This window comes from Amborella trichopoda, chromosome 4 (genome assembly GCF_054954075.1).
Source record: "Amborella trichopoda isolate Santa Cruz 75 chromosome 4, AtrichopodaSantaCruz75HAP2 v2.0, whole genome shotgun sequence".
Classification (NCBI taxonomy): domain Eukaryota; kingdom Viridiplantae; phylum Streptophyta; class Magnoliopsida; order Amborellales; family Amborellaceae; genus Amborella; species Amborella trichopoda.
This window is the reverse complement of record NC_142339.1, coordinates 52,546,187-52,562,783: the sequence shown is the minus strand read 5'-3', so window position 1 is coordinate 52,562,783 and position 16,597 is coordinate 52,546,187. Positions and strand designations below refer to the sequence as shown.

At 32.2% G+C, this 16,597-nt stretch overlaps 1 protein-coding gene across 1 annotated transcript; it reads left to right on the top strand.

Moving 5' to 3' along the window:
• Nucleotides 1-12,059: 12,059 nt before the first annotated feature.
• Nucleotides 12,060-12,951, top strand: LOC18422093 (basic blue protein). The gene is made up of 2 exons (XM_006826817.4): nucleotides 12,060-12,346; nucleotides 12,591-12,951. Exons 1-2 carry the CDS (start codon nucleotides 12,175-12,177, stop codon nucleotides 12,788-12,790), a joined length of 372 nt encoding a protein of 123 aa, XP_006826880.1. The 5' UTR covers nucleotides 12,060-12,174; the 3' UTR covers nucleotides 12,791-12,951.
• The last annotated feature ends 3,646 nt before the right edge of the window (nucleotides 12,952-16,597 follow it).

The following is a 16,597-nucleotide window of genomic DNA, read 5'->3' as shown; positions in this document are numbered from 1 at the left end:
GAAACCAAAATACCTTATTTTCATTTAGTAATGGTTTGCCAATAGCAGCTAAATTATCACAAATAATCTTGAATTTTATATGTATTCTGATAAGGTTGAATTTCCTTTCTTGCAGAGTTGGAGTTGTTAGGTCAATTGGAACTTCCTAGCTTGAGAATTACCTGCATAGGCATTCTTCAGGCATCTCAAAACTTTTACAGAAGTCTTGATGCCAACAACAAGGCTAAGATACTCTTCTGATAATGTTCCTGTAATCCAGGTTTTAAGAAGCTGGTCAAACTTTAACCATGATTTGTAGTCTAGATTTTCGATTTCACTCTTACCATCAGGAGAGAAAATCTTTTGAGTTGGTGTAAGGTAATCACCATTAATGAATCCAAAAAGTTCATGTCTCTCAATGAGAGAAAGCATTTGAGTTTCCCATAATAAATAGTTATTCTGTGTCAACTTAATAGACGCAAAGTTTCCTATATTAAGGGTTGAGGGATAGGATATTTGTTTCATGAGGATGAAGCATTCATTGGAGCGAAGAGGTATTTGATGATAGTTTATGAGAGAGTAGATTTGGATGCTTTTTTTTTTTTTTGGTAGAGAGATTAGGTATGTAAAAGAGAGTGATATAGGTTGTGCTTGAAGATTAAATAGGGCTAGGCATAAGAGGATTGGATGATATGGTTATGAGTGATAAAAAATAAATAAAAAATAAAATAATAATAATATAGTGGATTTTAATATAGATCCATAAAGGACGTGAGATGAAGATGCTACGAGAGAGAGAGTTGGATGGCAGATGTAAAAGTAAAAAGATGTAAAGAGACTTGAATGATTCGTTTGAAAGATTTGTTTAATATAGATCTATAAAGGGACAATTTTGTTTTCAAAAGTATGCAAACAAGACCAAGTTTAGTTTGCAAAAAACTCGAGCATGGTTGGACGTGTGCATACAATCGATGAAGGCAAAAAAAAAAAAAAAAATTCAAGAGAGAGAGACGTACCTTCAATTTTAAAGAGGAATATCTAACATAGAAGCTGAGATTGGGATCAATGATTGCTCTGATGAGAGGAACTCTTTGGAAAAATAATTGTGCCTCACAAAACTCTTATGGTGTTTTTTCATTATATATAATGGTAATACAATAGTGCAATATACATTTTTTCTATCTTGTAATATGTATTTTACTATTTTAAATTTTGTTTGTATTAAATATATAATTTTTAATATCGAAATTATGAATATCAAAATTTTTTTTTTTGAAAACTAGAATTAATACTATATTAAAAAAACATTTCGACCGTTAGTTACGATTGTTTTTAGATGAACCACCTATTTGCATCCATTTTAAAAATGGATGAGTTATACCTCTTGACCACATAGTGCATCCATTTTAAACATGGATGCTTTATACCTCTTGACCACTCAGTAATGCAGTCCACATGAAACAATTTTTTCGCAAAAAAAAGCAAGAGAATGGATGCATAATACCCCTTGACCGCATAGTGTAGAAATGCAGTCCAGCCCGCATGAAACAATTTTTTCGCAACAGAAAGCTAAGGGAGTGGAGTTGAAGATGACACAGCATGAAATATTTCTTCGGTAGCGGTGGCAATTTCTTCGTTAACGGCGTTGCTGGTGACTGTCAAGCAGGAATGTCCATTGAAATCTACACCGTTGATTAGTGAGAAGGAGAGAGTAGTATAAATTAAGTGTAGAGAGAGAGAGAGATTAGTTAAATTGTGATTACAAGCATCGCTTTTATGGTCAGCATTTTCACTGGTCATAAGCGATGATTAGTAGTCTTGTAAGAAGTGATAAGGTGAAGGTTAAATAAGTTTCTAGACTGTAATATATAGTTCGTATTGGTTTCCCTCTCTTGGGAAAAAATATATGAATTTTTAAGCAAGATGACCTTTGGCTTGTGTGAGTCACATTATTGGATCTCTTGTGGCTATCAAAATTGATAGCTTTTTATGTTCTTCATTGGCTGATGTTATGCCCATCTTTGGCATCCGGAATTGTTTACTACAAGATATTTCACTTTAGGTATTGGGAGATCATAATCACACTTAGCCATTTGATGTTAAATCGGACTCATTAAAGTGTGTCATAATATTCAAGATATTTTATTGGGACTATGAGCTTGAAAGAAAGACCTATGTGGTCTTTTGCAGGAGAAATACAATTTTTTTTTTTTTTTTTTAATCACTCCTTATAATTTCGGCAACAATATCACTTACAGATGGTTTTATTACAAACAATAAAAATTCAAAAAATAAATAACACATCAATAATATAAATCTCAACTACTTGATGTCATTCATACAACCTAATACTGTGCTTGAGAATATAAAATAAAAGAACAAACAAATAAAAGAAAAGATGCTGGAGATTACTTCAACCGGGCTTTTTACACCCCACAATGAGTCACCACATCCAATAGCGTGGGATCTGTGGTCTAGCTTCAATCTTGAATTGGGATAGCTGATATTGGCCAAACTATGCAACCACTCTTAAAATCTCTAGTAAAACTTTTACCCCAAAACTAACTTAGGCTTCCCTCTAATTTTTCCAACCCCTTAGTTTCTTCTTCGGTCTAGAGAGAAAAGAGAGAGAGTACTACCTAGGGTTTTGGAGAGAGACAGTTAGAGAGAAATAATATAGGAGAGAGAGTGGGGCATGCCCCTCTAGGAGAGAGAGGTGAGAGAGAGAGAAGAGAAAGAGAGAGGTTGTGTATATAGATTGGGGGTGAGCACCCCTATTTATAGTGGATATTTAGGTTTAGGGTTTTCTCATAATTTGTTTCTTTCATGAGATTGAATCTAGACCGTTGATCAAGGTGACTTGTGGGTTGAGAGATCTGAGTCATCCATTCCATAGATATGCCATCAACATTATGGAATGTGCTTGGACCATTATCCCCTTTTCCTCAAACTATTTTCCCATCAATATATTTAAATAAAATAAATATCATGCATTCCATAAAATTGCATGATCCATGTCACATATTCCATAAGGATATGTCAATAATTATTAAGCAAATAAATACTAGCAAATAAGATAAGGTCAATATTTCCCTTCCAAGATTTGACAAAATGTCACAAATCAAAGTTACTATATTTAACAAATTTCAACACAAAGCAACAAGAGAATCCAAGGGGTGGGGCGTGCCACCCCTTTGTGACACATGTGGGCCCCCCACCCACATGCCACATGGTGGGCTCATGTGCACTTTGGGCCCCTCATGTAATTTTATAAACAATTTAATATATGAATTTTTACAATATTGTAAAATCAATAACAGTATTTTTATAAGTTCAAAAAACATAAATAAAATATCGAGAGATTCATAAAAATTCAAATAATAAAACTAAAAATATTTTAATAATAAAATGAATACAATTAAATTAATATGATGGGAAAAAGATCCATATGGTTTTAGGACTTCAATCTGTAATAATGGGGTACTCCACCTTCAACTGTGGACAACAGACCACACTAGCTTTATCAAACCGACCCAGTGTTTTTCATGACCTACAGGCCAAACAGGGGCTTATTAGCGGGTCACCAAACTCAGGTCGATGAATCAAGGAGTCGCAATCTCAATCTATGAATTATAGGTCCTCCCCTATAGACGAGTCAAGGTCACCATGACCTGATGTGACCACAGCTCTATGGTGCGTTGGGGTATCTCTCGCACATGCATACGCTTCATCCAAATGTGGATATCTGCCTTTCCCGAATGATCTATCGAAATGCATGCCAGGTGATGGAACATGGATGACGTTTTGGCTCCCGTCTCAGTATGCCTACCATCACACCCAAAGGTCAAACAATCTCTCGGTTCACTCATCTAAGCATAAGCTCCGACCTCATCAAGGGCTAACCCAAAACCCTCCTTGGTTTAATTCTTTATGCCCAGGTACCTTGGGTTTTCCAACCGATTGGCCTAGATCAACAAGCACAGACCGGCATAAGCAAACATCGTTTGCTTAGTATGGTCCTCGAGGGATCACACTCCTACTGATTTTATGTTTTACTATAATAAAAGTGTTTCAATATACACTCATAAGGCCTTTAAATACCACATAAACTCAACAGCTATATCAATTACACATCTCCAATCACTCAATTTCGCATCTAATGACCAATAATGACTGGTACTTCATTCCATCAAAAGTAAATGGTCGTATTATGTACATTTCCTCAACATAAAATCCCGTTAAGATGGTTTTTCGAATGGGCAGCAAAGTACAAAACTGGAAGAGTATATAATCAAACATATATGTATAGCCCATATGCTTCTACAGGAGATAAGAGTATTTTCTCTTGAACCAAATGTTGGGAATTTTACCACCAAGCCCTATAATGAAGTCTTGGATTCCATTTTCACCTAAAAAGTAGAGGGCCAAATCCCTATTGATCTACCCAAAAAATGAAAAAAACTTGCAATAGTTACATTCATGTGTGTGTGGAGACTCAAAATGCATTCTACTTCCTGAAAACTTGCTTCTCAAACAGAAGACATACCTACGAGATCTGAAATTTTGGGATCTACGTTGTAATAACAAAATGGATATCTTCCAAGTAAATAAGATGAATTTTGAGTACCTCTACGAGTTCTAGAAAGGATATAATCAATCACTTTGTTTTTTCCCTAAAGCTTATATGAAACCTTTGTCTTGTTTTAAGTTTTTAACAAGTTGAGAAAGTTTCAACCCCAAGTTTAGGATCCTAATATTACTCCTAACTTGAGTCTCAGTCCATAACATAGTTTACCATTACACAAATTTGGCACATACATGCACAAAATTAGAGAATTTTAGCAATTTAGCGCGTTTAAATGGCCCCAAACAAATGACTAATAAGCCTTGTTGTTCAAGGTTAAGAACTCCAAACTACCGAAATGGTGAGAATCCCCATAGTTATTAAAAGTTGCATAAACAAAACTAAATTTTTTTCATTATAAATCCTTGTTACATGATTTTTTTCACTAAATAAATCAAGGAAAAATTACAAAAAACCCTCAAAACTACACTTTCTATGTAACTTACCCCCAACCTAACTTTTTCTCTTACTTTTTTCCACAAAATATATTTTCTATGCAAACCCCCCAACCAAAATATAAATTAAAAAATACCTAAACTACCCTCCCTTACTTTTACCTTACCCACGGCTCTCTCCTCTATCCCACCAAAATAGGAGGCTCCGGCACCGTGTAAGTGCAGTCTGGCAGTAGCGCTTTGCCACCGTGTACAGCTCGGTCCAGCAGTAAGGCTCCGGCACTGTGTAAAGTGCGGTCCGGCAGTAGGGCTCCTACACTCTGTAAAGTATGGTCTGGCAATTAGAAAGGGCAGTCCAACAGTTACAAAAGGCAGCCTGGTAGTTGCAAAGGGCGGTCCAGAAGTTGCAAAGGGCGGTCCGACAATTACAAAAGGCGGTCCAGCAATGTGCTACTGGGGTCCAAAAGTCAATGGCAAATCTGTGCAAAATAATTTTTTTGTGTGGGAAAGACATTTCCATTTAAAAAAAATGAACTTTTTCCCTTGAGGGTTATTTGCATAGAAAGTTTGCTTTGAGAAAAAAAATTAGAGAAAAAGTTGGCTTGGGGGTAAGTTACGTAGAAAGTGTGGTCTTTGGCGTTTTTATTAATTTTCCAAAAATCCACTATATTTAAAAATATTCTAAATAAAGTTAAAAAAAATAGAGGGATGTTCTAGAATCTAAAGGCTTTAAATTTTGTGGGAATAAGACGAAATAAATGGAAAGAAAATTTAGTAATAATAGAAGTATAAACGAGGAAGTAGTTAAGATTAATGGTCAAAAAAAGCCCCCAAAGAAATTCTTTTAAATTTTTTAATTTTTAAGCCTTAGGATGAATATTTAAATCCATTATTGGAAGGAGGGCTCGTTTTGACCATGTGTAAGGTAGAAATTGAATTTTATCTTTTTGGGATTTATTTGTTGGAATGAAGAGCGTGGCCATGCAATCTGCACATAAATTTTACTTTTAAATTTTGACTTGTCTTATTTTTAAAATTTTCTATGCAATTCATCTCAACACACATAGAAGGAAAAAAAGAAGAAGAAGAAGAAGAAGGACAAGAAAAAGATTACTGCTTTCTAATTCATCTAAAAAAAAGAAAAAATCAACTTCATGGGTTTTTTAATACGGGAAAAGTTTATATATAGCCGGGGCTCTAAATAATCAAATTTGAGCCTACCTCAAAACTTTCACTAGAAAAGGTTGTTTTGATGCCCAAATATCTTCCAATTGATCATCTCAACATCAAGATGCATGGACATGAGAAAAAAAATGGATTTCAAGCTTTGAAAATAATGTATTTTGTAACGTATTTTTGAATCGTCAATTTTTAAGATTTTCTCAAGTTCATAGATCTGTCAATCTACACTATTTTTAAATCTTTAAACTATATAAATAAATATGAAATTATATTTTAAGGCTATCACAAGATTTTGGGGCATACACATGAGACGAGCACGCACGAGCGTCCCATGAAGCGCCAACTTTTCACGCGCACAACATTTTGAGTTATCCAAGAGTAATTTATACTGCCAATCTTCTTCAGAAGTTTCAATGTACGATATTAAGCTATGTATTCTTGAGAACGTAAAGTAATATATATATATATATAGGAAAAGTCCACCCAATGCCTATAGACGAAAATGAACAGTGATTTAGACTACCCTCATCACCGTTCAAAGTTCATTGCACGGTAACGATTATCCGGTAGTATTTTACTTTTCATTTTTTTTTTATAAATCTAAATAATCTAAAATTTGGACATGTGTACATCTTAGTGAGGCGCAACAAATAAAAATATATATATATATATTTGGGCAGTGATGAGAATAGGTGAAATCATTGTTCATTTTCGCCTATAGGCATTTTGTAGTATCTTCCATATATATATAGGAAAATACTATGCAACGCCTATAGGCAAAAATGAACAGTGATTTCGCCTACTCCCATCACCGTCCAAAGTTCATCGCGAGGTCACTATTGTCCGGTAGTGTTTTATTTTTCATTTTTTTTTTACAATTTGAAATGACCTGAAATTCGGACCTCGTATTCATAAAAAATAGGATAATCTTTGAAAATTATAAAAAAAAATATTTATATGAAAAAAATTCATCAAAATACCCCTAAAAAGTTTTAGGGGTATTTTGATCAATTTATGTTTCATGCATAATTTGTTTTATATTTTTATTAGATGTGGCTCAATAAGATGTACATATCTTCCAAATTTTAGGCCATTCTTATTTGTAAAAAAATATTAAAAATAAAACACTACCAGACAATCATGACCGCGTGATGAAATTTAGACGGTGATGAGGTTAGGCAAAATCACTATTCATTTTCACCTATCGACGTTATATATATATATATATATATATATATATATATATATATATATATATATATATATATATATATATATATATATATATATATATATATATATATATATATATATATATATATATATATATATATATATATATATATATATATATATATATTATACAAGATAAAACAAATGTTGTTGCGTGTTATGGTCGGTATCTCCTTTCTCTTACTAAAGGTTATGAGTTCGAACCCTCTCGACAGCAATTGACTTCTCTTCAAAAAAGAAAGTTATAAAAATAAAAAAAATAACTTACAAAAAATAAAAGGTTATCTTGACAAAAACTAAAATTAGGAAATATTACACATATATCCATTATATTTAAAAAAGTTGTAAAAATTTAAAAAAGTTGTAAAAATTTTAAAAAAAAAAAAAGCTATAGAAAAAAGAAAAGAAGTTATAAAAATAACAAAAAATAAAAAAATAAGTTATAGAAAAAAATAAAAGAAGTTATAAAAAATAAAAAGTTATCTTGACAAAAAATAAAAATTGGGAAATATATATATATATATATAAGTTATAAAAATTTAAAAAAAAAGCTCTTGAAAAAAGAAAAGAAGTTATAAACAAAAAAAAAAGTTATCTTGACAACAAATAAAAATTAGGGAAAGTTACACATATACCCGTTATATTTTTTGTTATTACAAACGTACCGAATAGTTTATTACATGTCTGTCCGTTTTTTACCTTTGATAATGCAAATTTTAAAAAAAGACGACTTTACTTTTTTCGGGTGTTGAACAATCGAATTGAAGGGTTTTTCGGATGTTAAACATCCAAAAATAGCCCGAAAGTTTAACGTTCACATTCCCATTTTTTATTGTCCGAAAATAGCCCGAAACCTTATGGAATTTCGCATTTCGGATGTTGAACATACGAAAATGGTTTCGGATATTGGATATCCAAAAATGTCGAAAATGTGACATTTTCAGATGTTCAACATACGAAAATGTGACTACGAAATTTCAGAAGGTTTTTGGAATTTCACAGTCATATTTTCGTATGTTGAACATCCGAAAATGGGAATGTGAATGTTAAACTTTGGGGCTATTTTCGGATGTTGAACACCAGAAAAACCCTTCAATTCGGTTGTTCAACAATCGAAAAAGGGTAACGTCATCTTTTTCAAAAAATTGTGTTATAAAAGGTAAAAAAAGAATAGACATGTACTAACGGAAACTATTTGGTACATCTGTAATAACGTAAAGTATAAAAGATATGTACGTAATTTTCCCTAAAAATAATAATAATAATATAAAATTTACATTGACAAAAAAATAAATTTTATGACAGAAAAGTAAAAATTACTTTAACAAAAAAACAGTTTTTGTCAAAAAAAATAAAAGTTAATGTGAAAAATAAAATAAAAGTTATTGCAACAAAAAAAAGTTATATTGGCAAAAAAATAAAGTTACCTTGACTAAAAAGTAAAAGTTATCTTGACAAGAAAATATTTTTTTGTCAAAAAAAATAAAATTTACCTTGACAAAAAATAAAAATTACCTTGACCAAAAAATAATAGTTACAACAAAAAAAAATATTTATGACAAAAAATAAAAATTACCTTGACAAAAACTTAAAAGTTATGAGAAAAAAATAAAAGTTACGTTAACAAGAAAATAAAAGTTACCTGGGCAGCACTGTCTTCTTATTTTTCTTGTCAAAAAAAGAAAAAAAAGGTAATACAACAAGTATTTATGTCAAAAAATAAATAAAAATTAATACAACAATTATCATGCTTTTCAAGCACGCATTTGAACTGCGTTTATTCTAGAAACCTTAAAAAAAAATGATTTTTAAAACCTAAAAAATTAGAATTTTTAAAATTGGTAAGCATTCTAATAATTTATGTATTGATAACCAAATCTTATATTTTATTTAGTAATTTATTTACATTATAAATTATGTAACTTACTATTTTTTTCTTATAGTTGTCAATAATATATTTTAAATTAGATGATATTATAAGATATTTTGGATTTGTTATTATTTGTATAGTAAAATAAATATAAAATGTAAACCAACAATTTCAATTTAAGTATATAAAATTATAGTTAGTTAGGTTGTAATAATTTTGGATTAATGTTTGTTAGATTGTAATAATTTGGATTTTTTTAGTGGATTAAGGTTTTTCGTCAATTCAAGATTTTGGTGACCATTTTTTCATTGATTTAATCCATTCTTTATTGTAGTTCATCTATAATTATATATTTCATCCATGATAATTCTATGATTTTTCTTTTGTGTGATGCAAATTTAATTGTTCATACAGGGAAAAACAATCTCAATATTGGCATATTGGTAAAAAAAATAAAACTTAATAATGTGGTACCCCCATTTCTTATTGGATTCCTGAAAAAAAAAACCATTTATAATGAATTTTAATAATTTTTTTGGATTTTTTTAAAGTTTAATCCGACGGATTATGTTGATTTTCGATCCAGATCGCCGATTCACTTATCCGAATAGGTTTTGGGGTGCCCGATCAGGGGCACCAATCCGTTTCTTAAACCACTACTTAAAACCAAACCTGGTTTCTACGATTCGAGGATCGTATGCTGATTTCTGGGCAGTGTTCGCAAAATCGAACGGAACTGTTAATCAAACATGGGCCCGGAAGCGGTTTAACCGGCCTAAACAGTAAACTGGTCAACTCAACTGTTCTAATTAAGAAAGTCCCGAGTGGTCAAAAAAGTATTGAAAAAATAAAAAAATTTACAAGAAAAATATCTACTAAAATATAAAAAACATATAAATAAGGATTAAAACAAAACACATTCAAATGAAGTTGAAAATAAACGAAAAAATGGATTTTAACGAATCGATTTGTGCTTAGGGGTATTTTTAAAATTTTCAAAAAACATGAAAAAATATAAAAAGAGAGTAATAGTAATCAAAACAATTTTTAAACTTTACCATAGTATAAAGAATATTAAAATTGCACTACAACCCAAATTCCATATTTTTAAAAATTTATATATATTTTTTTAAAATCATTTTTTAAATATCAATCAATCACCAAAACCGTACAAAAACATAACCAACTAGTGGCCGGTTTCGATCTAACCGAATGGTTAGTGGCTAGTGGCTAGATCGCCAACAATGTTTCTAGGTAACTCTAATCCAGGAATCCGCATATTCATGAAAGCACCAAATTAGCTCTGATCCGGGAATCCGCATATTCATGAAAGCACCAAAATAAAGACAGAAAGGAGAAACCTTGCTTTAGAAAGAAATCTTGAATTCACCTTCTTTGAAATCTGGAACTCTACAATTTCGGCCTCGTATTTCTAATTTGAGGGACTTTCTTACTGTGCCATCTAAGATACTAAAAAAGCCCTGCCTTCGCCCATTCTATAATGGTGCCATCTTAAGATACTAAAAAGGCCCTCCCTTCGCCCATTCTGCCATCTAAGACACTAAAAAAGCCCTCCCTTCGTCCATTCTCTTAATGGTGCCATCTTAACGTACTAAAAAAGCCCTCCCTTCACCCCCACTCTATAATAAGCTCTGCCCACCTTGGGAAAGGGCCCCCACACCGAAGTTACCTTCGGAAAGGTGCGGGGCTCGTGATGGTAGCTCTCTTTCACGCGGTCACCATGATATGATTTCTTCCCACTTCCCTATTTTTTTTATAAAAACAGTTTTTTTTCATTGAATTATCCAAAACAAAATTGCCTTTCTCATTAAATTATCCAAAAAAAAATCATTGCTTATTTCTTTGCACAATAGAGACTTGGAGAAACATATTGTGTATTTATCTATAATTTTGCATATAAATTTTATTTTAAAATGGAAGAAATATCGTTGTATTTCTTCTTTATGGTTTTCATATCTCAATAGACCCAATGATTTAAAATCTATTTTCTAATCTTCAGATTAGCTTTAATAATTTTAATTATTTTTTAACTTTAACAAATATAAAAAAGACATGTTCATTCTAAACCCTTCATCTCTTTACGTGATATATTTGCCCCAATTTCTCTCTCTAACATTTACCCTCCCTCTCTCCAACGAGGGAAAGAGAGAGTGAGAGATACAGGGGAGAGAGTGGAAAAATAAATAGAAAGAGATTTTAGGAAAAATAATGTGAAGAGAGAAACGATGATTTTTAAAAAAAATATGTCTTCCTTATATTTGTTTGGGGTAAAAAAACAGGTTTAAAGGTGATAAAGTTAGCTTAAGGTTTTAAAAGATATAAAACTTAGAATTTTGATGACTTAAGATATGTTTTGAAACCTTGAGTCTATTGATATATAAAACATAAAAATTGGAGGTATGGAAATATTTTTTCTTTAAAATAATATGATGCCTCCTATTTTATCTTAAAAAAAAATTTCAATGCCTTTAAATTAATTTTCCTATCATAGATAACTTTTATTCCTAAAATGGTTGATACGAGTCTACAACTACTCACAATAGCAAATTACATACAAATTACCTTTCTCACTCTCATACACTTATACTCTTTCCACTTTCGTAAAAGTATACCAATTTCTCGGTAACTTTGCCATTTCTCAATCCGCATGCTCTTGAAATCACGAAAATAAAGAGAAAAGAGATACGGCAGTTAAAAAACAAATCCAGAATCCCTAGATTCGAGGCATGTGTTTCTGATTTCAGGGCCTCCCTTCTTAGCAAAGTGCCACTTAATAAATAAACCCTCCTCTGTAATAAGCTCTGCGAACGTGTGTGCGTTAGAGAGAATTAGTGAAACTGCATGTGCATTAGATAGAGATAGAGATAGAGATGGCACAGGGAAGAAGCGGTGCAATGGGCTTGGTGGCTTTGGTGCTTGTGGTTTTTGGGTTATTGGAACTTAGCACCGCGACCACTTACACGGTGGGTGATAGCGGAGGCTGGATTTTCGGCGTATCTGACTGGCCAAATGGAAAAAACTTCCTGGCAGGAGATGTGCTTGGTAACTGCTCTCTCTGTCTCTCTTTTTTTTGAGTTGTTTTTTTTAACTTTAATGAAATTAAAGTTAAAAGTTTAACTGCTCTCTCTCTCCCTCCTCTTTTTTTTTTTTTTTTTGCGTTTTCTTTGGACTTTAATAAAATAGATTACAATCAATTTCCCTCTATCTAGCTTTTATGTTTTTAGAATGCTCTGTCTCTCCCTCACTGAGACTAATGCGATCGCGAACTTGTGTACTCTCTTTGCAGTTTTCCAGTATTCGGCCGTCCATCACAATGTGGTTGCAGTGAACGCTGACGGCTACAACAGCTGCAGCGTTCCTCCTGGCTCCACGACCTACACTTCCGGCAACGACAGCATTACCCTTCAAAAGGGAGCCAATTTCTTCCTTTGCGGCTTTCCTGGCCATTGCAGTGGCGGAATGAAGATCCAAGCCAACGCTGCATAGAGAAACTAGAGAGAGATGTTATAGTTAAAGAGGTTGTGGCTGTGGCTCTGAGGGTCGCATCTCATTTTCATTTTCTTATCTTTTCACTTCATCTGAGCAATGTCAAGTCTTAATACAAGCCGAGATCCGGCAACAAAATAAATAACATATGAGTTCATAAACCATGGAGCTTACTTTCTACCTCTTATGGGGCTGTTCTTTCAATTTATTTCTCTCACACACAAATTTATTCAGAGCAATTTTGGAGCTTATAATAGAATGCGTGGTTGATTTTTAGAAGATGCGGTTTTGATTTCTGAAAAGCAAGTCTTTTAGTGTTGTAGCACTTTCTTTGTGGGAAAACAAAGAAGTCTTATAATAAAATGAATTTTTATAATAAAATAGATATCAGGATATCCACTTATTTTATATTTAAGACTAAGAGGGAGGCACCCTCACATTTCATAGAGGACCGTGAAACTTCGGGTATCCCAAAAAAATATATGTTCCATGAATCAAACACGCCTTGAGCCTTTACCCTGTGAAATCAGGTGTTAAGTCATGAGGACTGAAAGCCGCTTTCCGTCACATCCTATCATAAATGGGATTTGACGAAGGGAAAACTTCGTAATGTTTTTCTCCGCGCCTATCACTCGAAAGTATTTGACTATAAAAATGCCATTTCATTCAGGGGATTCCAAATTCAACGGAAGTGTATATTTGCAATGATTTACTCTCATTGACATTAGACACCAAATTTGTTTATCGGCTAAAGTGGAAAACGAGAGTTTTTTTTTTTCTTTTTTGGTGAATCATTAGGGATATCGGCTCGTATACGTTTTATTAAGACTATTTTGGTGTTTTTTTAAAAAATTTAAATCATTTAAAGTTTTAGGTTTGTGTTTATAAAAAATTGAGGAATCTTCTAAAAATATCAAAAAAATTATTTTATATAAAATAAATTAACCAAAATACTCCCGAAATGTTTCGAGGTATTTTGGTCATTTTATTTTTCTTGAATTAATTTTTTTATATTTTTTATTAAGTGTTTCTTGATGAGAAGAATACACATCTAGAATTTCAAGTGATTTCGATTTGTAGAAAAAAAAATTAAAATTCAAACACTACGGGATATCCGTGATCGACATATCGGTCCATATTCAATCCGAGCTGTTGGGCTCATATATTCATATAAGCTAGTGGACTAATCTCATATTTTCCCTATATATATCTATATATATTTATTTATTTATATATTTATTTTATCATGCAACGGTTGAATAGGAATATAATATAATAACCTTAAAAAACCATGTTAGAGCCATTTGTTTGATCCAAAATTTGAAATATACATTTGTTTTTATTCTAGTGAACAATCACAAACAAAGAAAATTTTGAATATGTAACTCAATTAACATAGGATGTCTATTTTGATAAGATGCTTAGATCTAAACCTTAGAAGGATTTCTTTCTTTTTCAATTTTTTATATGTCTTTATTATCATTAGATGAATAATGTTTGAATTTGAGTTTGTAAAGGCTAAGATCTTGAAATTCGTCAAATGAATGGTCTAGATTTTTTGTTGGAGGGGACTCATTTTGACCATATCTAAGGTCCAAATTGAATTTTTTTTTTTTTTAGGATTGATTATTGAGATGAAGAGTGTGTGTGTGTAAAATTTCGGGTCATAGAAATACCACAAACATGGTTTTCTTGAAGGGTGGTTGCTTCATATTATGATACAACTGTTGCATAAAATCACTGCTATATATATATATATATATATATATATATATATATATATATATATATAGAGAGAGAGAGAGAGAGAAAGAGAGAGAATTCTCTACATAATCTAAGATTCTATAAGCAAAAGGCAACAGATCTTGAGAACTAAGTAATGGCCCCGAAGACATACAACAAAAGATCCACATTTTCTGTCACCAAAGCCCACCCTCGAGTGAAATTCCATCAAATACCTCCATTTGAGTCTATCATAAGCTTTCTCAAAGTCAAGCTAGTGTATGAGTCGTGGTAGCCCATCCACCTTCATTGAATATATCGTCTCGTTAGTCATCAATATGATGTCAGTTATTTCTCTATCCTTAACAAAAGCATTGTGGTATGGCTTGTTGATAAATCTCACAATGCACACTTTGTGTGTTTATGTTCTTTTCATTTTTGTGTCCTTGGGCACTTACAAGCTCAAAATATTTTCAAATGTTACTATCATCAAAGTCTTGTACGAACTATTTGGAGTAGCTATACGAATCATATTCCGCTATTCTGGTCTATCAAGGACCCTATGTAAAACCATAAATTCCTATATCTAGTCTCGCTACTTCTATTCATATCTTTTTGAGTTTTCCTCATGTATTTTTAAATGCATAAAATCCAAAACAAGAAGTATCTTGAACTACTCACACGTATTTTTAAATGCATAAAGTCTAAAACAAGAAGATTCTTGAACTACTCAAGATAAATACTATATATGCTTATGATCCATATACTTCCCAATTTCCAAATCAAAACGTATCCCAATGTTATAAATGTCAGTTGTAGCCCGTTATATTTTGCCTAGCCGACATTACGAACTGAAAGCCCGTTCTTAGGGAAGACTTCCTTTTGGGGGCATAAATGCCGTTGTTTTCAAATACTACTGTTACTAACTTGGTTATAACGGGCGTTAACACCATAATAGTAACCTTATATTTGGAAGAATTTAGTAGTGCGAGCAAAAAGCTACATTGGAAGAAAGGGAACGAGGCCGCTTAAGTCTTCACAATCTCTCATGTCCACAAAGAAGGACACAGTTTGTATGCGGTCCGCCCGCATATTGTAGAAATGTTGGCTTGGCAATATATATTATAATTTGATACTAATTTTAAAAAAATATATAATCTTTAATATGGAGATTATGAATATGATTTTTTAAAAATAAAAAATAAAAAACAATAATTATATTAAAAAAAAATTTGGACGGCTAGATACAATGGTTTTAGATGGACCACCTATTTACATATATGTTGAAGATGAATGCTTTGTACCTCTTGATCACGTAGGGTAGAAATGCACCCCACAATGAACCAATTTTTTCAAGAAAAGAAAGCAAGGGAGTGGAGTCAAAGATGACATGAAGGGCCACACCAATTCATGACATGCGGACAACTCGCCCTTCTTTTGCGCTCTCGCACTTTTGGACTTATGAATCAGAGACTTTGACGAATTTTTTATTCAAAAGTCAAAAACCCATTACAGCATTAAATATTTTAGCACCCCCTTGAGCGTCTTGAAAGAACAATTTTACGGGGGTACTGCTTGGGAGCACACTAGAATTATTCCCATGGGAAAGAGATCTACTCGGGAACATCTTCTTTATTTGGAAAGTTGGAATTCATTTTTTACATGATCATATGAGATTTTCAGTTGTTATGCTTAGTTTTGACTATCCAAAAATTACATAGTCCTAACTTAATCAATTCACATCATTTTCTCTAGTGCTTGTGGGGGGGTGTGTTTTTTTCTTTTTTAGTCTTTTTTTTTTAAAATAAAGTTTATCTTTACCTAAAAATACCCTTTTATAGTTCTTCTTTTAGGGGGTTTTTGTCCACAGTTTATATTTTTTTGAAAATTTTAGTGGGGATATTGTCTCTTACCCTTAATAGGAATAAAACACAAGACATCACGTTGTTGTGGGGATCCACTATACCTTAATCACGGCCATTAGTAAACATTTTATATTATATTGTAATTGAACATTTTGTATTGTACATTGTAGGGCATGCATTTTTATAATGACAAAGCAAGCAAATCCTGCTCGTTGCGGTT